General features: G+C 52.2%; 2 protein-coding genes across 2 annotated transcripts in view; one reads left to right on the top strand and one right to left on the bottom strand.

The window, feature by feature from the left end:
• Positions 1-13,066: 13,066 nt before the first annotated feature.
• IL17B (interleukin 17B) lies at positions 13,067-18,285 on the top strand. The gene is made up of 3 exons (XM_032851250.1): positions 13,067-13,135; positions 15,348-15,637; positions 18,016-18,285. The coding sequence occupies exons 1-3, from the start codon at positions 13,115-13,117 to the stop codon at positions 18,245-18,247; spliced, it is 543 nt and encodes a 180-aa protein (XP_032707141.1). The 5' UTR covers positions 13,067-13,114; the 3' UTR covers positions 18,248-18,285.
• Positions 18,286-24,017: 5,732 nt separating this feature from the next.
• The window catches only part of PCYOX1L (prenylcysteine oxidase 1 like), a 10,831-nt gene continuing 8,284 nt past the window's right edge, over positions 24,018-26,564 (bottom strand). Inside the window, exons 5-6 of the mRNA XM_032851504.1 lie at positions 25,174-25,314; positions 24,018-24,704 (exon numbers count right to left, since the gene is read on the bottom strand). Of these exons, the coding sequence (XP_032707395.1) occupies positions 24,043-24,704; positions 25,174-25,314 (803 nt within the window). The 3' untranslated portion in view covers positions 24,018-24,042. The remainder of the gene's footprint in view (positions 24,705-25,173; positions 25,315-26,564) is intronic.

Below are 26,564 nucleotides of genomic sequence, written 5' to 3'. Positions count from 1 at the left end.
GGGCTCCCTGATCAGCAGGGAGCCTGCTTCTCCTCTCCCTCTGCCTGCCCCTTTGTCTGCTGCTCTGCCTACTTGTGCTCTCTATCAAACAAATAAATAAAATCTATAAAAAGAAAAAAGAAAAGTGACAGTGGACATGGAGAAGGCAGCCACTTGGCTGACGTGCCCAGTGACTGACGTTCTCAGCACCTCTAAGACTGGGTGGTGTCCCCCTGTCCCCCTGCTGTTCCTCCCAGTTTCAGTCTGCCAGAACTGCAGTGTCTCCTTCCCTTGCCTTCCTGTTTTGAAAGTGCATGAGTAAGCAATTTGACCTTGGTTTCTGGGGACATGAGAAAGGAGGTACTCCTGAAGTGTTTGGTGGTGGTGGTGGGGAGGGGGGTGCTTCCCTGCTGCCAGTCCATCACCAGCTCATCTTTTGACTTGGGCAGTAGAGATCCTGGACCCAACTCCCTGGGATCTGGGACCATCGGAACAACACTCCTTCCCCAGCACTATTTTTTACCAGACCACCTGCCCCCAACAGCCCCTGCCCTCAACTCTGTCCTGTATTCTGTGGATCCTCCCAAAGATCCCCAAAGCAGGCAGACAGGTGGGACTTTTTGCCCCACTTTGCACAGGAGTAAACCTGGGGTCTAGAGAGCAGCCTCCCAAGGAGGTGCTTCCTGCCCCCCAGCATTGCCTCAGGGAACTTCCTGCCTCCAGGATGGGATGTGCAAAGAAGCAAAGCCCAAGCTCTCCCACACCAACAGGACCCCAGAGGTGGTGGGCTGACTAAGGGGACATTAGGAGACATGGAGGGTGGACTGGCCCTCTGCGCCTTTCATGCTGTTGACCCCATATTACCAACAGCAAGTCCCACAGCGCTGGGCCATGTTGTTAAGTGTTCTGTACATGTGTCTGATGGTTATTCTGTACCAAAGTACTGAGTGAGGGGCTGGAAGTAGGGACAACTCTATGTCACTAAACTCTGTGTCACACCACAGTGGTTGGAAACCAGCACAGCTCTGGAGCCCGTTGGACCTGGGTTTGAATCCAGGATTTAATAATGGTTTAATAATGTTTTAATAAAAGGTTTAATAATGAAATTAGGGTTAGGGTTAAGCCTCTTCCTTCAGCTCAGGTCATGGTCTCAGGGTCCTGGGATGGAGCCCCGCATCAGGCTCTCTGCTCAATGAGGAGCCTGCTTCCCCTTCTCTCTCTGCCTGCCTCTGCCTACTTGTGATCTCTCTCTTTCTGTCAAATAAATAAATAAAATCTTTTAAAAAAGGATGAATTTACTATTTACTTGCTATCTTCGTGTGTCTAAATGTTCAAGCCGCTCAGAATGTGGAAAAATCGGAAAGAATGAGAGGTACTTTTGTTTCCCAACTCAGAAGAGCAAGCAGGAGTCAAAATCCTGGAGGCTGGGGGTCCCCTTACTCTACCCAGAGTTAAGGAGCACTAAGTTCCAAGTCTGGGTCCAGGGAAACTCAACATTTTTTATCATAATACCCTAGAAGTAAACAACAGTTTTTAAAAAATAAATGTATTTTATTTTATAAGTCGTTTTTCAAAGATTTATTTACTTATTTCAGAGAGAGAAAGAGAGAGCAAGTGAGAGAGCACGGGGGCGGGGGGTGGGGGGTGGCAGGGAATGGCAAAGGGAGAGGCGGAGAGAGAATGTCAAGCAAACTCCCTGCTGAGCTGGGAGCCGGACGCAGGGCTTGATCTAATGACCCCGAGATCATGACCTGAGCTGACATCAAGAGTTGGGTGCTTAACTGACAGAGCCACCCAGGTGCACCTTAAATAAGTTGTTTTTTTAAAGATAAATCTCTATAAATTCTGTGAAGTACTATTTTATGAATATATCATATTCTCTTAGAAATAAAAAATAGAAATGAGAGGAGAGAGAAGTAAAAATAGAAGACCCTAATATTTTCCCTGAGCTTTGAATGACTCCCCATGGTGGAAACCATGAACCTAGCTTTAAGAAAGCACAGGCCTGGGCTGTTCAGGGGACTTAGAAAGGGACGTGTTTGTGTGTGTGTGTGTGTGTGTGTGTGTGTGTGCGTGCGCATGCACATGAGTACATGTGCTAACTCAGAACTGAGGCACTGGGACATTTGGGACAAGGTGAGGATTTGGGGGGTTTCCTGCTTGGTGGGGGCCTGGGCTGCGCTTGCAATGGAGGCCTGAGTGAGGAGGAAAGTGTGTCTATATGGTAGATGGGCTGGACATTTCGTGTCTTGGCCTGGGAGCAGCGTGGCAAGATCCCTGTACCCCGACTTGGGCTGCATTAGTGGTGGGGGGACTTTCCCTTTCCCCACCCCCAGAGCCCCCTTAGATAACCCCCTTGCCTCCTTAGATGGTGAGCTTAATCAGAGGGACTTAGTTACATATTATATTATATTGTTAGTTATATATAACATGAGGGACTTCTCTTTTACCTCTATCTTTGCTAATTTCTATCTGTGTTAAGGGAATACATATATTCATATAATAGTATTTTACAGAATTTATAAAGATTTATTAAAAAAAATAACTTACTGAAAGTCAGGTTATTTATTCATATAAGCAAGGAGCTCGAGCAGCCTCTAGCCCATGTCCCCCGGCTAAGAATGACCTGCTGTTGCAGGGGTTCAGTTTGACAGAGCACCGAACAGTAATGGGACCCCTGTTCCACCGGCTTGCCTTTGAGCTCATTCATATTCATAGTCCCTGTATGAAAGGGTTATGATAATGGTTATTGGAGATAATTTTCAGCTGGGAGCACCTGGCTGGGGGGATTAGGGAAAAATTGATGCCCCCAGGCCTTGGCTTAAATTGACCTTGCTTATCATCTCTCCCTTTGCCACTGAGACCTCTCCCTGCCTCCTGGCCTCCACCCTGCCTCTGTCTCCCCCGCTGACGCTCCTCCGGGAGGAGGCTGATGCAAGCCTTCGTAAACCATTCAGGACTGTTAAACAAACCCTATAATTAGAAGCCAGGTTTCCTAAACGAAGTGAAAAATGTAACGTTACCCTTTGTTTGTTCACTGGATGCTCAACGCAAGTCCCATGACCCAGAGGAGCTGTGACTTCGGGTTTTCAAGAAGCCTTAATAAGGTAATGTTTATAAAGTTAACTTCACATCTCTGCTGGAGCACAACTCCATGAAATGAGGACAAGCCGTAATTCCAAGGAGATTCTACTCTCACCACCCCTCCATCCCAGTGGTGAGGAATGTTGTCCTCTTGTCCTCTTCTGTGGTGTGTGGAAAGGCCCAAGACTGGGACTCAGGGCAGTGGGTTCAGGCCTCAACTCTGACACTGAATGGCTGTGTGACCTTGTGTCAGTCTCCTTCCATCTCTGAACTTGTGTTTCCCCATCTATCAAAGAGAGGAGCTGATGAGACTTGCTTATTCTATGTCTCTTCTAACCTGGATAGTCTACGGTTTGATTTCCGTGTCTCTCCACCATTGGGTTTTATCTGAAGCAAGGATTCATCTCCAAATTTGACCTCCCTTCTCTGGACTTTCCAAAAGGTCTTGGTATAATGAACCTTGGGAAGAGAATAAATCTAGTTTGGGATTGGCAAGACTTGTAGATATACCTTTTCTGCCTCAGCTTTGAACCCTCAAGCTCCTCCCTCAGGAAGTGAAATGCATGACAAAAAATGTGAAAATGACCTGTGGAAGGAAAAAGAACTCCTCAGCTCTTCCAAGGAATTCACACTGGCCAAGATGGGGAACAGTGGAAAGGACAGGGGGGTGCGCTCTCTGGAGATGGTAGCCACTCGTAAGTTAACAACTTATTATGGTAACGTCATAACAGCTGACATTCTTGGAGTTCTTGCCATGAACCAGACCCTGTGCTGAGGGCTTACATCCATCCTCTCAGTTAACCTCACAGTAAATCTGTGAGTTAGGTATTTTCTCATTGTCTTCATTTTACAGATAAGAAACTGACACTTAGGGGCACCTGGGTGACTCAGTTGGTTAAGCGTCTGCCTCCGGCTCAGGTCATGATCCCAGGGTCCTCGGATGGACCCCCAGTCGGGTTCCCTGCTCAGCGGGGAGCCTGCTTCTTCCTCTGCCTGCCCCTCCCCCTGCTTGTGCTCTTTCTCTGTCAAATAAATAAATAAAATCTCGAAAAAAAAGAAACTGACACTAAGAGAGGAAAGAATGTGCTGGAAGGAAATAAATGGTTGCAAAGACTCCAGAACCTATTCTTGACTCCTGTCAATGCACGACCTCCAAACCTCTGATCCTGTTGGGGTACTTGTGGAAGCGTCCATCACTCTGGGTCACTGAGTGATTCTGATGAGCAGAGCACACTCTGACAGCCTACAGAGGCGACAGAGGTGACAGAGGCGAGAAGGACACCTTTGCCGGAGTGAGCCTCCAAGGTCTGGGGGTTGCTTGTTACTGTAGCACAATGTGGCACATCCTGACTGACACTGCTTGTCATAGGGCAGAAGGAGCAGCTTTGTTCTGTATGTTCTCAAAGAACAAATTTGTCGTCAGCAGATGGAGGGAGCAGGGGGGGGTTGACATTCAAATCAAGCAAAGCCTAATAAGAGACTTGGGAACATTTGCTAGGAGTATCCTTGAGAAGCCAGCAAAAGGACTGTAAAAATCCTGCTGATCCTGAGGTTTGAAGAAACAGTCTAAAACATGCAAAGGTTGGTAGGGTATTCTGGAAAGATAGTGTCAGAGCTAGGCCTGGGGTCGAGATAACGGGATAGAATGCAGTGGAATCCCAATATGGAAGACAAACACTGTGGACATAGCTATGTAATCACCAGACTGCGGAGCCAAACAATTCCAGTTTTTCCAAGAGCGCCCTACTGGGGGAGAGAGAGACTGGGGTCAGCCCCACCCTAGAATTCTCTCCAGAGCTGACTCAGAAAACATGTCCGCCTGGCACAAAGCCCTCTCGCCAGACACATCTCCCTTCAAGTTAGGCTTCTTCACAGAGCACAGCCTGGCCACATCAGAGAGAATTTGGGTGGACTTTGGTCCTCTGTGTATACTCCTACTGACCTGGGGCGCCCACCTCTAACCACTGCCTTGTTCCAAAGCTCATGCCCTAAATTGGGGCAAAGGTTAGGCTGGTGGCCAAAAGTGGCCTCGGGGATCCAGGCCTTCATCCTAAGCTCTGCCCCTTTTCTCTATGCTTCCCTTCCCTGGGCCTCAGTTTCCTCTTCTATAAAAATCTTTATATTAACATGGGGTTGCTACAAGGGAGTAAATAAAGTCAAGGATGTAAAGGGCTTTGTAAACTGTAGAGCACTATTTACACACAAAAGCTATCACTCTTACCACCAGGCAATTATTAGCAGCTTCTGACTGGATCCTAAGGCTGCATCACCACCATCTCCCAGGGCCAGAAACCTGGCCTTGGGTTTGTGTTAATAATTTGTCTTAAAAACATTTTTTTAAAAGTTTGCTTATTTTTCTAGTAAGCTCTACACCCAACATGGGACTCGAACTCATGACCCTGAGATCAAGAGTTGCACTCTCTTCTGATTGAGCCAGCCAGGTGCCCCCTTGACATTATCTTCTAACAGTAGAACAGTTGGGAAGGCTTCTTTCCTGGGAACCAGACTTTGGACGTGGTTGGATTCCCCACCAGCCATTTCTTCTTCCCTCACAAATACAATTTTTATGAGAACCGAACTTTCAACAGAAATTTGGCAAGATGTTACATTCTGGAGACATTGTACCTTCTTCCACATGCTCTGAGAGCTGAGGTCATGGGCTCCAGCCATGCTCACAGATGCAGGAGGTATAGGAGACCGAGAGGAGGGGCACCCAGACACAGTCCCTAAGCCTGGTCCTGAAATCTCAGTATTGTTGTATCCACCATCCTCTTTTGGAACATAAGCTCGGGAACTGTCTTAGCTGTTCAGTGCTGTATGCCCAGTGCTGAGCATGGTGTCTGCCACATTACATATTTGTCAAGAAGGGAGTGGACCCTCTTCAAGGACTCTCAAGGCTCTTTACGGCCCCTACCGTAAGGTCACAGCTCATAGAAACTTCTAGAGCATCCTGGGCACAATATTCTAACTCCCACCTGGGCAGTTTCTCATTATCCTCAGGAACAGGTTCCTACCACACAGACGGGAGGTTCAGACCTCCTTCTGCAGGAGCCCTATGAGCCTGTACATTTCTGAGGCTGGCTTCTGGGTGGGGAGGCAGGTTGGGGACAGAGGCCTTGGCTACAGCCATTAAGGCTCCTTGCTTGCTGAAGGGCAGTGGGATAGGCCTCACTGCCTGTTCCCCAAGTGGTGGGTACTGGGAGCTCCTCTTGTGCCTCCGTAAGTCCTGCCCTGGTCACAGCTGCCCCCAGGCTCCTGAGTCAGGCCCTGAGAAGCATGTGGGTGAGTAGGCCACGTTCGAAGTCTGCAGGGGGCTCCAGAACATGCACATGTAAGAGCCCATCCACAAAATCGCACTCACACAGACACCAAAACAAACACAATGAAAACATGGCTCTTGAGCCAGTGACAGAAGCCAGTATGTGAGGCAGACTCTGATAAGTACCATGCCTTTCAGCTGTGTTTGGGGAGCAGGCCTTTGACCCCAAGCTATGAAGGAATTCCCCTCTCCACCCTGCGTCCCCTGGAGGATTCCTCTCGTATAAACAGCCAGGAGACACCAACCTCTTTCTCTCCTACCTCCCCCCAAAGCCAGCCTTCTTCCGCTACCAGTTCTGGGCTCTGGAGGTCTGAAGAGAACATTTCTCATGCTGTACCCTTTTCCTGCTTCTGCTGGAGGATCGGGCCTCCCACCCAGAACAGACACAGCCCCAACCAGCAGGAGGAGGGCCTGACAGCTTTCAGGGAAAAGTCAGGACTCTGGATCTTGTAAGTCCAGACGTCCTATAAACTCTGACCAAAGGATAAACATCCCCTGGGACTGGGGAGGATGTGCCGGTGGGCCGGGGGCCGGGCGCCTCTGTCTGCCCCGGGGACAGGCTGTTTAGCCCATATTTCTCACAGGCCTCTTCGGGCTCCTTCCTGTTCCAGGTCTGGACAAGCGGAGGCAGGCAGGACAACCCCACCTGGGAACCCGGGACCTTGGACATAGGAGACTCAGACCTCTCAGGGCTGGAGGGGAACTTCTAAAAATCAACAAGCCCAGGCCTTTCCACCTTTTTTTTTTTTTTTTTTAAGGAGGCTCCATGCCCCAATGTGGGGCTGGAGCTCATGACCATGAGATCAAGAGTTGCATAGTCTACTGACTGAGCCAGCCAAGCACCCCCCACCTTTTCCTCTTCTTAAATCTCCCTCATACCACTCCCAATGGGTCTTTGGCCCTCTACTAAAAACAACTCTGCCGATGGGGAGCTCACTTTTTCCCAGGGCAGTTCATTTTATGACTGGGACTCTGACAGTTAAAAAGTTCTAGAAGAGCTGACCAGAATTGTTCTTTGTGAAATGGACTAAGCAAGAACAAAGAATAACAGAATGTACAACAGAATGATAGCAGGGCCGTTCTCTGAGCACCACGCCGTGCCAGGCACGTTACCTGCATTATCTTGTTAACCCCCCTCCTTTCCAGGAGGACACACACAGGCTCAGAGAAGTTAGATCACTTGCCCAAGGGAACCCAGCTGTTGTGTGCCAGGGCTAGGGGTTCAGGTCACTCTGGTTCAAAGTCCATGCTTTAAATATTAGTCTATACTGTTTTTTCACCATCAGAAAGCAAATATAGCATACACACCCACAAAAATACCATACACAAGACATAGGCACACACAAAACCAACCAAATGACAATAAAAACAGCCAAAATTCGCCAAATATTAAGTAACAATTGTAGGCCAGGAAAATCATAATTTTTAAAAATCTTTATTTTAAAATTTATTTTATTTATTTGAGAAAGAGAGAGAGAGAGAGCACAAATAGAGTGGCAGGCAGGGGGAGAGGGAGAAGCAGGATCCCTGCTCAGCAGGGAGACCGATGCGGGGCTTGATCCCAGGACCCTGAGATCATGACCTGAGCTGAAGGCAGCCGCTTAACTGACTGAGCTACCCAGACACCCCGGCAAATCATGATTTTTATGATGAATCCACCGAAACAACCCTAGAAAGTTACTGGGTCTTACTGATGTTAGGAGAAGAGGATGTGGCCACATCTTAGGGGACGGGCGAGTGTCCGACCACCATTTCTGAAGGCAGCCATCTCCCACTACACCATATTGCATTGTAGGAGGGGACTGCCGCATAATGAAAGAGAAAACTTTCATAATTATAATTATTATTTTCAACCACGAGAGCTTTAGAGAATAGGATGTGTGTCCTCAGAGAGAAATCATCTCACTGCTACGAAGGTGTCCTGCTAAGATGTTTTAAACAGAGATCCTACGTAGGTAGGAGCTACACAAGACATCCCCCAGCTCGAGGGTCTGTGGGTGCTGAGTGCTCACAAGAGACGAGGTCCGGGGTCCCGGGTAGAGTTCATCTGTAATTCGGAAATGTGAACTTGGTGTCTTCAAGGCTGGCTGCTGGGCAGACACCCAGTCCCAGAGCACAAGCCCACCTCTTAAGAGTCCTGCCCTGACTCCCATTCCTTTGACTGCCCCCCGCAGGGGAGGAGGCATTGGCACCTGGCCTGGGCAGAGGATCCTGCGGACGTGGCTGCCCCTCAGCCCATCTCAGGGGCCGCCCGTTCACCCAGGCCTTTCCCTTTTTTGAGAACTGGGAGCTTGCTGGCTGGGTCTGTTCCCACCAACAGTGTTCCCGTCCAGGGAGCTTAAAATAGTGCCTCTTGGCTGGGGCTCTGGAGTGAGCAGTGAGGCAGGCATTTGTGCAAATATGGGCCTGGGAGAAAGACTCCTACCCAGGAGGGTGGCGGGCGGGGTGGGCCGCATGGCAGGAGAGCCAAGACCTCCTGTGGAGGATGCATCCTCCTGGCCACAGCCCCACTCCATCTCAGAGCGGAGGCGCCTCTTAGTCTCCCGCCTCCCCAGACCTTACTGGGCCCACTTGGGCAAGTCTTTAACTGCATCCCCCAGGTCCTCCTGGCTCCAGGGTAGGCCCACTGGAAACGGGGCCACTGTGTTCTTCTGCACGTTCTATCCTTGTTCCCACCTCACAACGTCCTCTCCACCTAAGAACATTCCAGAAGCATCCTTAAAGGCCCAAATCAAAATGTGTTTTCACAAGAACGGTGACAACTGCAGCCCCTTTAATCGAGCATTTACTTTTGTCAGGCGCTCTGCTAACTGCTTTCACACGCATTATCTCTTTGGAGCCTCACAACGTGCTAGCCAGGCCAAGTTATTTTCTCCACTGTGCCGAAGAAACTAGGGTTCAGAGAAGTCAAGTGACTGTCCCAAGGTCACAGAGCTGTGGGTTGGTAGAGGTGAGACTCAAAAACTCAGGTCTGTCAATCTCTAGAGTCTGAACCCTTAGTCCTGGGCAATCCCCTGTCCTACAGGTCCCTGCTGCTCTGGCCTCCCATTCTCCATTCGAGCAGTAACACTCCATAGTACAGACAGTGGTTTGCGTCAAGGTGTCTAATATCTTGTGAATGCCTACTAGGCATTCACTAGGTGCCAGGAACATTGCTGGGTGCCGTGCTCACAGCCTGGGAGTTCTCGGATCCCCTGAGGACTCTGATTCGGGCCTGGGCTCAGCGACCTCCCCAGCATTCATGGTCCGGGTCGTTTGAGGATGTCAGTGTGAAGCTGAGGCAAGCATAGCCCCTTCTTGGTAACAGCCCCTCCTCTCCTTCCCCCACAGCAGGGGACAGCACGGACAGGAATCAGACTGACTTGCTTTGAAGGCTCTGTGACTTTGGGCTCCCTAAGCCTCAGTTTCCCCACTCATAGATGCTGGATAAAATTAGGACCTCACTCCAGGGTGCCTGGGAGAGTTTAATGAGACAGTGCGCGTGAAGGACTTAGCACAGTGCCGGCAGTCAACGAGTAGATATTAAGCAGTAGCTGTTATTATTACTCATTGTTCTTTTCTCAAAATTACGATATCTAGCTGACAGGTGCCTAGGGCCTAGCACCTGGGAGATGCTCCATGTGAAGGGAATCACTCAGGAAGCAGACGGAGGCGCCCGGCCCCGATCACACCCTCTCACTCTTGGTGGCTGTGCTGTTCCTGCTCTGACGTGGGAGCTGTCCCTGGAGCTGGACCCTAACAGTAGGGTCACCCAGGCTGTCAGGGGCAGGCACGGGACCCATGCCCCACCACCTGGTCCCCTCATTTGCAGCTCCAGGGCCCATTCCAGGGAAAGGGAGGAAGGGCAGCTTGAAGTTCCCTCAGGGCTTGCTGCGCTCTCCAGGGCTGTCTAGCTTTCTAGTGGCGCCCCCTGGTGGCGAGAATGGCGCTGCTCATGGTGGGCCTACCTCCGAGGGCTCTGGTGGCTCTGAGCAAGACAGCACACTGCTTCTGACTCTCCAGCTCATCTGTCCCTTCCCTCATTTATGAGTGCTGACGACCCCAGCTTTGCTGTAGGGCAGAAGGCCCTGAAGCCCAAGTTCTTACGCCTCCCCCTCAGGCCTGGGTTGAGTCCCGCAGCGGTCAGCCAGCATGGTGGGCCAGGATTCACACTTAGGACATCCCTGACCACAGATGACCTTCAGTGGTTTCTAGAAACCTAGGCTGGAGGAAAAGACTGCCTTCCAGGCCCGAGATGGCCCAGGAATGGGACACCCAGTGATACTGGGCCCATCCATGACTCCTCAAGCACCTGTCTGGGTACCCCACAGATCCCCCTCCCTACTGGGAGGAGTTTCCCCCCACCTCTGGAGTCCCAGCCTGGCCCGGAGCTGTAGGTGTAAACTTTGGGGAAGAACAGTAAGAGTTAGGAGACTGAGGTGTGCTCTACCCAGCCTCTCCTGGCTCTGGCACCAATAGGCCTGTGGGCCTGCATGAGGCCCACCCCTTCTGGGCCTCTGTCTCCTGTGCTAAAGTGGTGGTGGGGTGGGGGAACCAGAAGAGGACAGGTAAGGGCTCCTCTAGCTCCCAGACTGGCCCCTTGTTAGGTGTGGATTCCCCGGGCCTGCATCGTCAGAGCTCCGAGGCTGGGAGCCTGGAATCTGTATGGACAAGCCCTGAAGCTGGAAGCCAGGAAGCTAAGTCCTGACTTGGGGCTACAGAGGCGAAGGTGTGTGTGGGCCAGCAGGTAGGAGAGTGTAGTGGTTTCAGGGGTCCTGGGAAGCAGAGGAACCCCCAGGCAGCCAGGTCCCTGCCTTTTAATTTCGCATTCTGTGGGTGCCTAAGTGGGGGTGGAGTCCCCCCAGCTGTGTGTTGGTTGGACGCCCCCCTACCAGTAGCAGCAGAGGGCGATGGAGGAGGCTGCCCCATCCCTCGCCTCTCACGCTTGTTCTGAGGACAGTGGCGGTGGGGCTGGGGCTGCCTGGGATGGGAGTGGGGGCCCTTGCTGCCTGAGGAGGTATTTTCAGAGTCCCCCTCCCTCCAGAGTTTCCAGTGATAGAATAGAGGCCTGTCTAGTATTTGACCAAATATGGTGGTATCTCCCGAAGAGCTCCAGCCCCAGCCGGTTTCTCAGTTATGCTGTGGAAACCTGCCCCGGACAGATTAATCTTGTGACATTCAGGAGCTCGTCGCACTCTGTGTTCTCCTCCTCAGCTGATTCCTGTAAATGGCCAGGAGTGGCCCTCAGCAGGATGGTGCCGTCCTAGATGTTTGCTCACGGTGTCCTTCCCTGTCCTCTGTGTGCTCCCTCCCACCCCTGGTCTGCCTCCCTGGGTGGACCGGCTCGCTCATGGCGTAGGGCTGGGCTGTCCTCTTGAGGTGAGAGACCTCGACCCGCGGGGCTGGTCAGCTCAGCGTGGGATTCCAGGCCTCGTAGACCTTGGGGTCACCCAAGCTCACCACATTGTGGCCAGAGCCTGGGAAGCCCTGAGCTCTCTTAGGAGGGTAGGCCCGAGGGGTAAGGAAGGAGAGTTGGCTGAGCAGTGAGAAACAATGCTAATTAGAACAGCTAAGGTTTATAGTAACAATTTCATGATTATTCCATCATAATCGTTTTCATCATTAACAGTTAAGTGTTTACTGAGCACTTACTTCATGCCAGGTACCGTGGCAGCTGTTCAACACGGCGTATTTCCTTTACCCCTTTTAACAGCCCCAAGCAGTGGCCACTACGATTACCTCCATTCTAGAGAGGTGGAAAGGGAGACTCAGAGACATTTCAGGAAGAAAGGGGCCAGGCCACTGTTGATTCCTGGGCATGACTCCCATTTTCCAGAGAAGGAAACCGAGAAGAGTCAAAGTCACAGACAGCCACACAGGGACAGGCCCCTGGGGTGAAGACCCTCTCCTTGGGGTGGGGAGCACTACGTTGGGAAGGCCCGAACAAGCAGCCAGAAGTCCCCACAATCTGCGACGCGGCCTGCGTGAGAGCACCCATTCAGAAACATGTCCACGGCAGGCCAGAGCCCTGCAGAAAATATCCCAAGACAAACAGCATGGGGTGGGGGATTGAGCCCTGCACCGGGACCAGGTATGAATCCCAGCTCTGTCATCTCTAACCCATTGCGTCATCCCAGACAGGTTCCTTCCTCGCTCTGGCCTCAGTTTCCCTGCCCGTGAACTAAGTGGGTGGGGCTCCAACCCCCAAGGTGGGGGGTGCCACAAAACTCACCTGAGGCTGGCTGAGGCCGGGGTGCCTGAGGCTATTTTCCTGGGAGATGGGGCTTATGTCCCGCTCCTGGCCAGCACACTAGAGAACATTTGCTCTCCTGACCAACGGACAGCCCGTCCCTCCTCTGCCCTCACCCCCTCGCCATCCCCAAAGCAAACGAAGCTGATTGTCTTAGCTGGCCCTGTGGGTGCTGGCCGGGTGGCTAGCCGCAGGCCACAGGCGGAGGTGCCACCCGCCAGAGCCCCGCCAGACACACAGGGCATTGTCCCCTCAGTCAACAGCCCCTGGGCACCTCGGCCCGGTTCCTGGCCCGCCCCCATGCCCCTCGCCGCCGCCTGCCCCTGCGCCAGGCCCAGCCAGCTGGGGGCCTGAGGCTCCCAGCTGATGACGAGCCCACCCAGCCACCCCCAGCAGCCCCCTGACGAGCTATAATTGCTTCACTCCATCCTGCTGCTGCCATTCTCTTGGCGGAGGCACCTGGGGTTCCAGGCCGGCGGCAGCTGCAGACCAGCCTCGCGGGGATGGACTGGCCGCACAGCCTGGTACGTGGCGCTTCCCCACCCCACCCCACCCCCACCCCACTTTAGGGCCTGACTGTTTCGTTAACTTCTTTCCTATTGATTAATGGCTGCCTCTGTTTGGCTTGGAATCTGCGGAGGCAACTTCTCCCTTTGCCGTCTCCCCCAGGGTGAGAAAGAAACAGAGACTGGTCTCAGAGCCCGCAGCCATGGCCAACAGCTCGGGCTCCTGACCTGGGCACAGTGAGGCCCTTTCAGGCCAAAGCTGTCAGGGGAGACTCTGGCCAGCTCTGTTATCGGGGGTTTTTCCAAAGGGTGTCCGACCCTCCCCCGCCCCCCGCTGGGGTCCTGAGATCCCCTGCTGTGTGACCTTGGGCGAGTCCTTTTGTATCTGGTTCCCAGGGAGGGGGACTTTGATTCTGTTTGGGGGTTTCTCTGAGTGGAGAGCCAGAGTTTCAGAACGCCAGCCATGGGAGACGCTCAGATGAGAAAGCCAGCGGTTAAGGAGACATTTTTCTGCACCGGAATCTGGGACCAAAAGGGAAGAATTTAGCGCCCTGAGTCTCTGGCACCAGGCAGTGGTGCTGCCAGGAGGGGCTCTGCTGAAACTTGTTTCCCAGGGTCCAGACTTGTTGGGGAGCCTGGGTAGTTCAGGTGTGGGCCCTGCAGGTGGTGACATGAGTGACTCAGGGCAGGTAGGAGCCTGCTTAGATTCAGGGACCAGATGAAACCCTCTGGAAAGTTCCTCCCTTCTGGCGAGCGCCGGGCCCCATTCAAGTTCTGGTCCTTGTCTCCCAGGCCTGCTGAGGAGTCTGGCTTCTCTCAGGCCCCCGGGGCTTCTCCCGAGCAAGCCAGAGCCTTTCCTGACATTCCCAGTTCTGTGGGAAAGAGGGGGACGACGGTTGGTGATGTTGGATACAGGTGGGTGAGGTGTGGATGGTGGGTGGCAGGCAGAGGGTTGGGCACAAAGGAGGGGAGCATAGGTGTCATGGCGTCCCACAAGGATCCTCAGCCGGGACCGGCCTGTCTCCCCACCTTTGTCCCCTTCCTTCCTCTGCACCCTCTATTTCAGCCTCGTGGTGTTGCAAGCACAGCTCTTCACTGACTCAAACCTCCTTTTACACTGCCCCCGTGTAGATATCACCACCCCGTGAGATAATTAGACTCCCTCTGCCAACATCTGCCTCCCTCTCATGCTTCAAACCTCACCTACGTGCCTGCTCCCCAGAAAGGACTTGCAGAGCCAATCCATTGCCACCGGACTAAGCAGGTGGCCCTGACCTCTAGCCACAAGCAGCCCACCTCCTTGTCATCAAAAACAAGCCCCAAGAGATTAGGGGATTGTTCCTTGTCCACTGTGTGCTCCCCGTCCCAGAATGGGAGCTACAGATGGGCTGGGGTGGGGACAGCCGTTCACTGACCCAGTCACAGGGGTGAGCCACTATGTGGAAACTGCTGCAATGTCTGCCCATACGGAGTCTGTGCTTAGTGGGGACCGACATATGAAAGAGCCACACCCACACACAAACTGTAAGTCTACAGTCACGCAAGGGGCATGTGGTGTTGGGAGCCCAAGAAAGTCCACTGAGGCATCCCTAAGGGCATGACCCTGGGCTGAGACACGAGGGGTAAGAGGCATTTAGAAGGTGAGGGGAGGCAGGACTCTGTAGGTAGCAGCTGGTGCAAAGTCCCTGTGGCAGGAAGGAGCATGGTGGGAAAAAGGGTTTCAGAGAAGGCCAGAGAAGGCCAGAGCACAGGTGTGAGAGGAGGTCAGGGGCGATCTGAGGAGGCAGAGCTCAGCAGGGGTCAGACCGTGTGGCAGAGTCAGGGTGTCGTTATCCTGAGGGTGAAAGGTTAAGCTGGAGGGTGACATGATTACATTTGCCTTTCAAACATCTATCCTTGGCCATGGTATGGAGAACGGATTGAAGGAGCCAGGGAGGATGTGGGGAGCCCAGGCAGGAGGCTTTTGAGGGAAGTGTGGATAGTTGCCCAGACAGAGAAGTGGGAGTGTGGGGAGATGTTTAAGAGGTACTACAGGCAGGAGTTACTGATGACTGTGGTACAGACACACATGTGTGGTACATGTGTCATGGCCTGGCAGGACCAGGCCAGGCATGGCAGGAGAGGGTGGTCCCCACAGAGCCTCTCATCCCTCTCTCCTCCCTGGGCCTTGAGACTTGGCCTAGAGCGACACCTGGATCTCCCACCTTTGACATGTGGCCTTCTTCCCCAGCTGCTCCTTCTCACCCTCTCCATCTTCCTGGGGCTGGGCCAGCCCAGGAACCCCAAAGGCAAGAGGAAGGGGCCAGGGCGGCCTGGAACCCTGGCTCCAGGGCCTCACCAGGTACCACTGGACCTGGTGTCCCAGGCGAAGCCGTATGCCCGCATGGAGGAGTACGAGAGGAACCTCGGGGAGATGGTGGCCCAGCTGAGGAACAGCTCCGAGCCGGCCAGAAGGAAGTGTGAGGTCAACCTGCAGCTGTGGCTGTCCAACAAGAGGAGCTTGTCGCCCTGGGGCTACAGGTAGGCCGGGCTGGGCAACTGGGGGCGGACTGCACACCCCACTGTCCCCATCATTGTCGCACGCAGATCTTGGATTCAGAGACCTGAATGCCTGGTTTGAATCCCAGCTCTGCTTCTCACTGGCTGTGTGGCTTAGGGCAAGCTTAGCCTCTCTGAGCTCCAGGTTCCTCAGTGCAAGTGATGGTGATACGGGTTTATAGTCATAGGTGTTGGGTTTTTTTTTTTTTTTCCATTTTAAAATATCTAAATACAATTAGCCAACATATAGTACATCATTCATTTCAGAGGTAGCGTTCAGTGATTCATTGACTGCACATAACACCCAGTGCTTGTGACATCACGTGCCATCCTTAATGCCTGTCACCTGGCTACCCCATCCCCCACCAACTCCCTTCCATTAACCCTCAGTTTCTTTCCCATAGTTAAGAGTTGCACCTCATAGGTTTTATAGGCTTGTTATTAAATGAGCTATGGAGGCAGAGCCCAGTGATCATGGTTCACGTTCCTGCTAAGGCACCTGCCAGGCTCTCACTTCCCCCCAGTTACAGGTCTTAGAGGTGGCATCGAGTTGCCGTGTCTGCCTCTGTGTCACGTTCACCTGGAACCTTCCCAGGGCTTCCATCAGTGTCATGTAAGGATGCTCGTGGCCCACTCAACCACAGTGTCCAGGAAGAGGCCCAGAAAGTAATATTTTATACATCTTCTCGTGATTAGGATGCGTAGCCAGGTTTGCGAGTCAAGACCTGCTGTCCCTGCATGATAGGGCCGGTATCTCACCTTGGCTGTGGCTCTCCTTCTAAGCATGGACTCTGGCATGCAGAAGGGGCCAAATATATGTGTGTTGAACAAGCAATGAAGAAACAGACTAACTTGGAAAGGTCTTCACTCACAATCAGGCCAAAGATTTTTTTTTTTTTAAGATTTATTTGAGAGAGAGAGAGTGTGTGCACAAGCAAGGAGAGGGACAGAGGGAGAGGGAAGAGACACTCAAGCAGATTCTTTGCTGAGTGTAGAGCCTAACGTGGGGCTCGATCTCACAACCCTGAGATCATGACCTGAGCTGAAACCAAGAGTCTGATGCTTAACCAACTGAGCCACCCAGGTGCCCTCAGGCCAAATATTTTTTAGCTGCACACCTTAGGTCCCGAGACCCAAGAAGGGCATGTTCAATAGAACATTCTGTGACGGTGGACAGTCTAATATGGTAGGCACTAGCTTCATGTGACTGTGGAGCACTTGAGATGTAGCTATGCAACAGAGGAACTCATTTTGCTTATTTCATTTATTTTAGATTTATTTATTTTAAGTATAGTTGACTAATTTTGATTGAGTTAAATTTAAATGGCCACATGTGGCTAGTGGCTACCATATCTGGAATGTGGCAATCAGGAAGGTCCATTAAAATCCTGCAAAGCTGGGTTTCAAGCTTTACTGTGCCCTTGATTTTTTGGGGGAGGGATCTTATAAAAATGCAGGTTCTGACTCAGGAGATCCGGAGTAGAGATGAGATTTTGTATTTTTTTTTCAAGATTTTATTTATTTATTTGGCACAGAGAGAGCACAAGCAGGGGGAGCGGCAGGCAGAGGGAGAGGGAGAAGCAGACTCTCTGCTGAGCAGGAGCCTGACATGAGGCTCGATCCCAGGACTCTGGGATCATGACCTGAGCCGAAGGCAGACACTCAACCACTAAGCCACCCAGGCGCCCTGAGATTTTGCATTTTTAATAAGCTCCTGGGTGCTACAGATGCTGCAGGTCCACAGACTCCCTCCCACCCATTTAGCAGATGAGAAAGTTGAGGCACAAGGAAGGCGTGGTCACAAAGCAAGCCCCCATATTGTCAACTCTACGAGGGAAGTGGTCCGTTGTCCATCAATGAACACCTCATGTCTAGGACAGAGTCACTCACATGGTGGGTGTGTGAAAGTATGTCTTGAATGAAGAGAAACGCAGTCAGCATAGAACCCGGGCCTCCTGACTTCTCTTCTGGTGAGGATTAGGCATCAATGTGTTCCTATATCATTTCCTGTGGATGAAGTTTCCCAAAAATATAAACACATGATGGGGAGGAGGCGTGAGACACAGAAAGCTTTAGCTTCCTTGTGATCCCACGGTACAATCTAGTGCAGAGATGGGCAACTTGGGGATGAGAGAAGGGAACTGGGTGCCTGACTGGTGCCCTTGAGCCTGGATAATCTTGGGGCTGGCTTGCCTTCCAAGATCTTCAGTTTTCTCACCCGGAACCCAGAGTTCATCACTGCCCAGCCTTGCTGCAGGGATCAACACCCGGGTTAGGAAAGGTAGGGGTGTGGGGGACAGGCACAGATGTGCCCTGTCCTGAACACCTGCCACTCGGGGCTCTCTCCTGCCTTCCTGCAGCATCAACCATGACCCGAGCCGCATCCCTGCAGACCTGCCGGAGGCGCGGTGCCTGTGTCTGGGCTGCGTGAACCCCTTCACCATGCAGGAGGACCGCAGCATGGTGAGCGTGCCCGTGTTCAGCCAGGTGCCCGTGCGCCGCCGCCTCTGCCCGCTGCCGCCACGCACTGGGCCGTGCCGCCAGCGCGCGGTCATGGAGACCATCGCCGTGGGCTGCACCTGCATCTTCTGAACCAGAGGTTGCGGGGAGCCAGAGACCGCCCTCCCGGTGCTCCCACTCCAAGTGAGGCCTGTGAGAAGTAAATGCTGTCTTTTGTTAAGCAAGATCTTGGATTTGCTCCTTATGGCTCTGAAGCCGAAACCAGGGTGGGGATGGGAGGCTGCGGGGTGGTAGACTTCAGACCAATGTAAAGGAGGATATCCCATCACCCAGAGTTCTCCAGCACTGAAATGGGTTATTTTAAAATTATTGCATTCATTTCTACATTGGTCTAAACCTATACAGGAGTGAAGAAGCCCTAGCTCTCCCCAAGTAAGTCAAGGACAATGGCAAACAAGCTCTTAGGAAGCAGTGGGCTCCCAGTTTCTGGAAGGGCCCAGCTAATGCTGAGGCTCTGTGGATACTGTGCAGCAAATTTCAGGTCTGGTTGGACTAAGTGACCTATAAGGTCTCTTTCAGCTCCAAGATTCTCTGCAGGACAGCCTTAGACCCAGAAAAGAGCAGGGCCTCCTGGTTGCCAAAGTGGGGGTTTTTCACCTGGGCCAGCCAGCCCCTGAAACTTCCACGTGGACATGGCATTTTCCCAGCTGGGCTCACTAGCTTTGAGCAAAGGGAGAATCAAGAAGCACCAGTGTAGATCATTCTTTCCTCCAGCCTTATGTACAAGGAGATCTGGCTAGATGGTTTGCTGATCTCAGTGTTTCTCAAACCTTAGCTAGCACCAGAATCATTGGGAGGGTTCAATAAAACACAGAGTGCTAGGCCCCACATGCTGTGGCTCTCAGTATTTTCCAGGTGGGAGCTGAAACTTGGCTCTTTCTTTCTTTTGTTTTTTAAAAGATTTTATTTATTTATTTGAGAGAGAGAGAGCACGAGTGGCCTGGAAGGACAGTGGGAGAGGGAGAAGCAGACTCCCTGCTGAGCAGGGACCACCCCCCACCCCCCAACTTGGTGAGGCTTGATCCTAGGACTCCAAGATCATGACCTGGGCAGAAGGCAGATGCTTCACCGACGGAGCCACCAGGCGCCCCAGAAATTTGGCGTTTCCAATGCAGTCGTTCCTAGATGACACTGATATTGTTTGTCACACTTTGAGAACAACTGTTTTTTTTTTTTTCTTTTTTTTTTAAATTTAAATTCTAGTTAACATACAGTGCAGTATTGGTTTCAGGAGTAGAATTTCGTGATTCATCACTTTCATACACACCCAGTGCCCATCATAACAAGTGCTTTCCTTAATGCCCACCACCGTCTTGCCCATCCCCTCCCCTCCATCAACTCTCAGGTGAGAACCATTGGCTTAGATCAAGACACTCTGCTGATCAAAAAGGCACTGGACTGACTTGTTGTAAAGCCCCTGTTTGTTCCTGCCCCCTGGATAACTCCCTGCTCCCCCCATTAGCTCCTTGCAATTCAATCCTTCCCCGACCTCTTAGTTCCCGCAGGGAGCCTAAATCAGCTGTTCTGGGGTCTAAAAATACCTTCCCTACCCCCAAGACAGCTGAGGGGCTGAGGCTATTTTCTGAGGGTAAGAATAGCCGGCACTTCAGGGGTAATTTCAATAAGAGGGCCAACAGCCAACATGAGGATACTTTGCTTGGCTCCTCTACCTGCAGTTTTCGCTCTGAACGCTTTCAGAGTCGAATTCATGAAAGGGCAATGATTAGGTATGCGCCTGTCTGGGGGTAGTAAGCAACTTCCCTTTTTTGGTATTGTTCTAAAGTGGATACTGGTTAAAATTACCCCAGGAAGCTTTGGCCTGGTTCCAGACACATGGAAAATAGACTTCATGTGCCAGCCTGGGCTGATGCCCTCAGCAGCCGTTCCTCCTCCCCCGGGGTGGTTCATCGCTGAGGCCCCCACAGCCTGCTCTCTGGGCCTTAGGACATGGCCTTCAAGCCTGGCTGTGGGGTGAGGGTGTGGGAAGAGCTGAGCTGCAGGAGGGTGGCTCTAGTCCTGGGATACCCTGGGTTCCCTGGGGCAGAGGGATTGGGCCGGGAAACTCCTCATCTTGGCGGGACAGGCTGTCCTACTCCTACCAGGCCATCAGACACACAGACATCCTCAAAAAACGCTGGTTAGTTTTATACGGATGCTGCCTTTTCCTCTCTCTGGGCTTCAGTATTCTCGTCTGTGAAATGAGCAGATGGGATTTAGGATCTTTAAGGTCTTTTCCAATGTTACCATTCTGCAGCTTAGGAACTTGGCCTAGTGAGCCTGGACTGGCAGCTGGTCCTTCTCAGCCCCCTGGTCTAAAGGGTAGCAGCAAATTGCTCAGGACCTTTGGAGGTCCAGGGAAAGCACTGGGTCTATATTGTGCCCAGGAACCTCCTTTGGTTTGAGTCTATGTGTGTTTTATGTTTTGCACTGCTTGGCGAGAAACCGCCCCTTCCATGAGAATAGGGGTCGTATCTGTCTCCTTCAGCGAGGCATCTCCAGCACCTAGCTCCCATTCCAGTGCTAAACCAGCTGCAGGGCTTGGTGAATGAATTTATGCGTGCATGCATGCATGGAGGCCTCTAGGGGGAGCTCAAGATCTGCCCCAGCTTCTGTTGCTCCTTCAAAGGTGGATCAAGAGCTAAAGGCATTCCTCTCAGCCCCTGCCAATCCTTGGTAGTCCCCAACTCTACCCTCCACAATCTCCCCTACCTCCAAGTGTTGAAGTTTCACTCAGGTCACCTGCTCTGAGAGTGGAGTCCCTGTGAAGAGTTTTAAATGTCCACCACACCACTCCATGACTATTGCGAATGAGGGTGGCCTCCTTCCTTCCTTGTTTGGCAGATTATAGGGCTCTCTCTGTCCCAGCAACTGCTTTCTCTTCTCCTGGAGGGCTGTGGGTCCTTGGGGCTTCCTACCCTGGTCTGAGAAGGCTAGGCTGGGCCCTGGGGCCAAGGTTTCATGACCGTCCCCATGCTCCCTTCTGCTGTCTTCAGGAATCTCTGGATTTTCCTTGCAGGCACAGAGGTGGTGAGATCCAGCTCCCAGGTCGGGGCTTGGGGAAGCAGTCCAGCAAGAAGTGTGGGCATTTTGGCCCGCATTGGTTCTGAGCTGTTTAGGCCTGTCTACCCAGACAAAAGAAGTTCCTGAAGGACGAGCCTGCTCTACGGCATTGAGGCCGAGGCGTGGAGCCAAACAAAGCCCCAGCCGAGGACTGGGGATCAGGTGTAACTGTCCTCATTTGCCTCTTCTGTACGCACAGCCTTAGGAATGCAAGGGAGGGACGGTTATCAGGGACCAGTTTGAAACTGGCCTTGGCTCTCTCTGGCCCAATACCAATGCTCATCAAAGACACCATGACAGCCCGTGGCATCTTCATTTCAAACACAAACCATGAATGGATGTCGTTACATATTGATTCCACTGGCCTTGAGAAGAGGGCGAGGGCACAGCCCCATCCTGCATGTGGTTGGTCACTCTAACACCCTTTCCACTTCTCCAAATTGGTAGTTTGGATGAGACCCCACTCTGCTCCTGGGGAGGGACTTGACTGTTCTAAGCCAATCGACTTCATTTCTTCCCCTGCGTCAGTCAGCACGCGGGGCATTTGCTTGGTCATAGCTAATTCTAATTCCGTCAGCAGGGACCCCCCGCTGGCACAGAGCCTGTGTGAGAGACCTCTTGCCCTGGGCGCTGTTGGCAGCCATCCTTGACCAGGAGAGAAGAAATGGGTCTTGCACGGCACAGAGCTGATGCTTGCCCTGTGCCTGGACTCTCATGACCAGTGAGACCTTTTTATTGCTTAGGCCAGTGTAAGGCTGTTTTTTTACTACTGCAAGCCAAAGCAGTCTCACCGATGCGCCGGCTTTGTAAATCCAATAATAACCGACAGGTAAGTGCTAGGTGCACTTCAAAGGCATTCTTCACTTCCACCACTATCATCCCAGAGCAGCAAATACAACTTCGAGGCCAGTTTGGGGGTGCAGGGTATTTTGGTCTGTGCTGAATTAAAAAAAAATTTTTAAAGATTTTATTATTTATTTATTTATTTTAGAAAGAGCGAGAGAGTGTGCAGGAACCAGCACCAGCAAGGGGAGGGGCAGAAGGGGAGGGAGAGGGAGGAGGAAAGAATCTCAAGCAGAGCACTTAGCGCGCAGAGTCCCAGGCAGGGCACAATCCCATGAAGCTGAGAGCAAGACCTGAGCTGAAACCAAGAGTCAGAGGCTTAACTGACTGCGCCACCCAGGCACTCCTGAATTTAATTATTTTTTTAAAAATATTTTATTTATTTATTTGACAGAGAGATCACAAGTAGGCAGAGAGGCAGGCAGAGAGAGAGGAAGAGAAGCAGGCTCCCTGCCGAGCAGAGAGCCCAATGCAGGGCTCGGTCCCAGGACCCTGGGATCATGACCTGAGCTGAAGGCAGAGGCTTTAACACACTGAGCCACCCAGGCACTCCTGAATTTAATTATTTTTAGGGAGACGCTCCAGATTTAAGCCCCCTGAACTCACCAAGAGACTTTGGGTGAGTAATTTCCTCATGCTGTGCTGTTGTCACCATCTTTACAGAAAGAGGGAAGTTTGCAGGATGACCTTGGGAGCCATTCCTGTTAGGAAAGCACAGTATCAGTGCTGTTTGGCTGTGTCGTGTCCTCATGGTTTCTGGGCCCTCCCGCAGAGCCAGATTAGCAGGTCTGGGTGGGAGCTGGGCATCAGACTTAGCTTCATCTCAGAACTCCTTCTGACACCTTTTCATTCTTCCTTCTGCTGGGGTCAATGTTTGTGGGTAAGGTAGGGGTGCCCTCCCCCATCTGGGAACTTGTATTCTTGTAAGAAAGATCCTCTGTGTTACTCTTCAACCCTTGCATAATGGACAGAATGGTCAACTCTTCCAGGTGCCAAGGAAAAGCTTTTTTCTCCCCATGGCCTGGTGTATTCCCCTTTTCCCCCTGGTTGCCAGGAAGCTCAGAGGTATACTAACAGTTTCACTGAGGTGAGTATCTCAGTAACCATCTCTTCCTTGGGTCCTACCACAGTCATCTCTCCCAATACTCAGTGTTGTTGAGAGGCTTGTTGAGAGGTGGTGTCTAGGTACCTAGTACCTAGTACCTAGTAACCTAGTATTTAACTAGGTACCTCATATCTAGCAAGCACACAGGAAATAGGAGCTATTACTATGTCTTATGTTTTCTGGTCTTCTACTTTATTTGTAACCATCTGGTACATGTCTTGGTTTTTATTCAAGATTTACTTATTTATTTGAGAGATGGGGCAAGAGAAAGAAAGAGAGAACAAGCAGGGAGAGGGGCAAGAGAGAATCTTACGCAGACTCCCTGCTGAACACAGAGCCCAGAGCCTGAGGCAGGGCTTTGATCCCAGGACCCTGAATCATGACCTGAGCTAAAAACAAAAGCCGGCCGCTCAACCAACTGAGCCATCCAGGCACCCTGGTTTCATTGTAGGTGCTGCCTCGCATTTTGTGAGTAGACAATGAGAAGCAATAAAGAAATGTGACTTGGCATTCTCTGCTCCTTATTTCCTCCCCAGTCACTCCCATCTTCCCCTTAGGAAACCAAGTCAGAAGCAGCTGGAGAGGATGGATTTTTATTTCTTCTTTAAAAAAAAAATAAATAAAATGAATACACAGGCTTGAATTTCCTTCCCTCTCTGAGTCTCCCCTTAACAAGAAGCAAACACTGTGAAAGTCCTTAAGAGAGAAAGGCAGAGAGTGGGCAGCAGGGACCAGGCCGGCAGGGGCAGCGGCTTGCCACAAGAGGCCTGGCGGCCAGCGCAGCCTCTCCAGCCCTGGCTGCTGTGGAGGTGAGCCGTCTTCCTCAGAGGATGGGCGCTTCCAGGCTCTCCCCAGACCCTCATAGCTCAGTTTTCACCTTGTGCATCAGGTCCTTTTGGTCGATCTTGTCCAGGTCCTGGTACCAGCGGTTGTAGGCCAGCAGGGCCACGTTCTTGGCAGCCACGGCCATCACCTCCACCGAGCTGGCCGCCCACTCCAGGGCATTGAGGTGGAAGAGCTGGTCGTGGAGGGCGAAGCGCGGGAGGGTGCCGGGGGAACCATACACGGGGTGGGCCCGCCACTCGGCAGTCTGCACCGAGTAGTAGGAGCGGAAGAGGGTCTTCAGCTGGGACCGGAGGAGGGGCTTGGGGGACTGGACTCGCCAGACAGCGGCCTCCTGGGGCTGCTTCCGCCGGAAGTTGGCCGAGATGTTGACGGGACAGATGTTGTCTAGGGCGCAGAAGAAGTTGGGGAAATCTGTGGTGAGGATGCTGGCGAAGGGGAAGAGCTTGGGGTCGGGGAAACCAAAGTAGGAAGAGTTGAGGTAGCCGTGGACCAAGGAGACCACGGTGGGCTGGAAAGAGCCCTGGGCGGCATCGATGGGCGGGTCGAAGCCTTCAAAGGTGATGGAGCTGCTGCTGTTGTCCAGGTGCAAGGGCGTGGCAATGACCACTATGTCATAGAAGTCGGACCCATTGCCCACCTCGTTCTCGTACTCCACATAGTACAAGGGTTTCCCTTCTGGAAGGAGAGATAATAGAGCACAAAAGTCAATTTACTTCTTGCCCACTACCCACTGATGTCCACCTGGGGCCCAGCGCTGAGGGTATGAGGCTTTGGGTATAGCAGGGCCCACCGGATGCTGGGTCCTGGGCTTTCCACACTGGTGTGGCTGCAGAGGAAGCACTGGACTGGGAGTCAAGAGTCTGGAACTTTTGCTCTAGCTCTGCAGCTGAGTAGCTGGAGGGACTGGGGCAAGGCTGAGGCTCAAAGTCAAATGAACGGGGCTGGCTGGAGGCGAGCCTTCTGGCTCTGACATTAGAATTAGGACGACAGTGCCCTCTGGTGTCACTTGGAGGTGCTGGAACTTCCCACCGGGTTTTTGGAACCACTTGGCACCCTTTCACAGACCAGGGTTTAGGGACAGGCTGGTGGAAGCGCCCCTGGTCTAGGAAACAGAGTGGCCATGCACCCTGCTCTGCTCACTCACCCGTATTTTGCAGGGTCACAGAGGTCACTGTGGCGTGGATCACGTTGGCCTTGGTGAGCTTCAGCAGGCCAGAGCAAACCAGCTTGTTGCCTCCCTCCACAGACCACAGGCTGCCCTGGGCCCCAGCTAGTGACATGGCTCCTGGGAGGGGGAGAGTGGCCAGTGGGTTCTCAGAATCACTGGGCTGTGAGGCTGCAGAGTCCAGCACCATCCTACCTGCTGGGCCTCCCCCATCAGGCCAAGAATCCCCCAACACGGGCATGGAGAGACAACACATGCACAAATACAGCAAAATTCACAAGGCTATCAACTGAAAACACGCTCAGTGCCAGGACCATGTATAAAAGATCACAGATGGTAAGATTCTGTTTGTACAGACTGCCCAGAAGTGGCAAATCCCTAGAAGCAGAGTGGATTTGTGGTTGCCTAGGGCTAGAAGGCAGGGGGGTTGTCAGGGAGGTGATGGCTACAGGTATGCGGGATTCTGGAGGCATTGAGAATACTCTAAAATTGATTGTGATAATGGATGCACAACTCAAATTCACTTTACATTGGTGAATTAGGGGCACCTGGCTGGCTCAGTCAGTGGAAGGTGTGACTTTTGATCTCAGGGTTGTGAGTTCGAGCCCTGTGCTGGGTTGTTGGGTATAGGGATTACTTAAAGATAAAATCTTTAAAAATACCAGTGGGTCAATTGTGTGGTATATGAATTGTATCTACAAGGATACACACAAGCTACTGGAAGAGTGAGCAGGAGAGCCTCGCTGAGGGTAGACCTGGAGGGATCTCATGGCTGGGAGGGAGCCAGCCACGCCAGCAGCGAGAGGGATAGCATCCTGGACACTAGGGAGATGCTTGTCAAATATATACCTTTTCGTTCATTTATTCAACAAAAATGGGCTGAGTGCCTCCACGGGTCCAGGCCCTGTTCTAAGGGTTTGGGGTACATCAGTGAGCAAAGGAGACAGAGCTTCTTGCCCTTGGGAAGCTGACATTCTAGGGGGAAGAGATGAAAGAAGTAAATGATGCCGCCAGGTAGGGGGATTGGCACTGCAGGGGGTGGGAGGAGGTGTCCATGGGATTGAAAACTGGGTGATGGGACAGCGTCAATGAAAAGGAACATCTGCACAAAGACATTTTAGGGAATAAGAGTTTACCATGACTGTGTCTCAGGGAAGAATGTTCTGGGTGGAGGGATGGCTGCCCAGAAGCCCCAAGGTAGGAGCGCATCTGGAATGCAGGGGACATGCAAAGGGATCCAGAGTGGCTGGACTGGGGTGAGGGAGCAGGAAGGTGGTGGAGCCTGGGCCATGGAGTCCTTCCAGTGTGCTACAAGGCCTCTCCAAGAAAGAAAGAAAGAAAGAGAGAGAGGAGAGGAAGGAAAGGAAACA

This window comes from Lontra canadensis, unplaced genomic scaffold (genome assembly GCF_010015895.1).
Source record: "Lontra canadensis isolate GAN:19392208 unplaced genomic scaffold, GSC_riverotter_1.0 scaffold5, whole genome shotgun sequence".
NCBI classification, from domain to species: domain Eukaryota; kingdom Metazoa; phylum Chordata; class Mammalia; order Carnivora; family Mustelidae; genus Lontra; species Lontra canadensis.
This window is presented reverse-complemented; position numbering and strand designations above follow the sequence as displayed.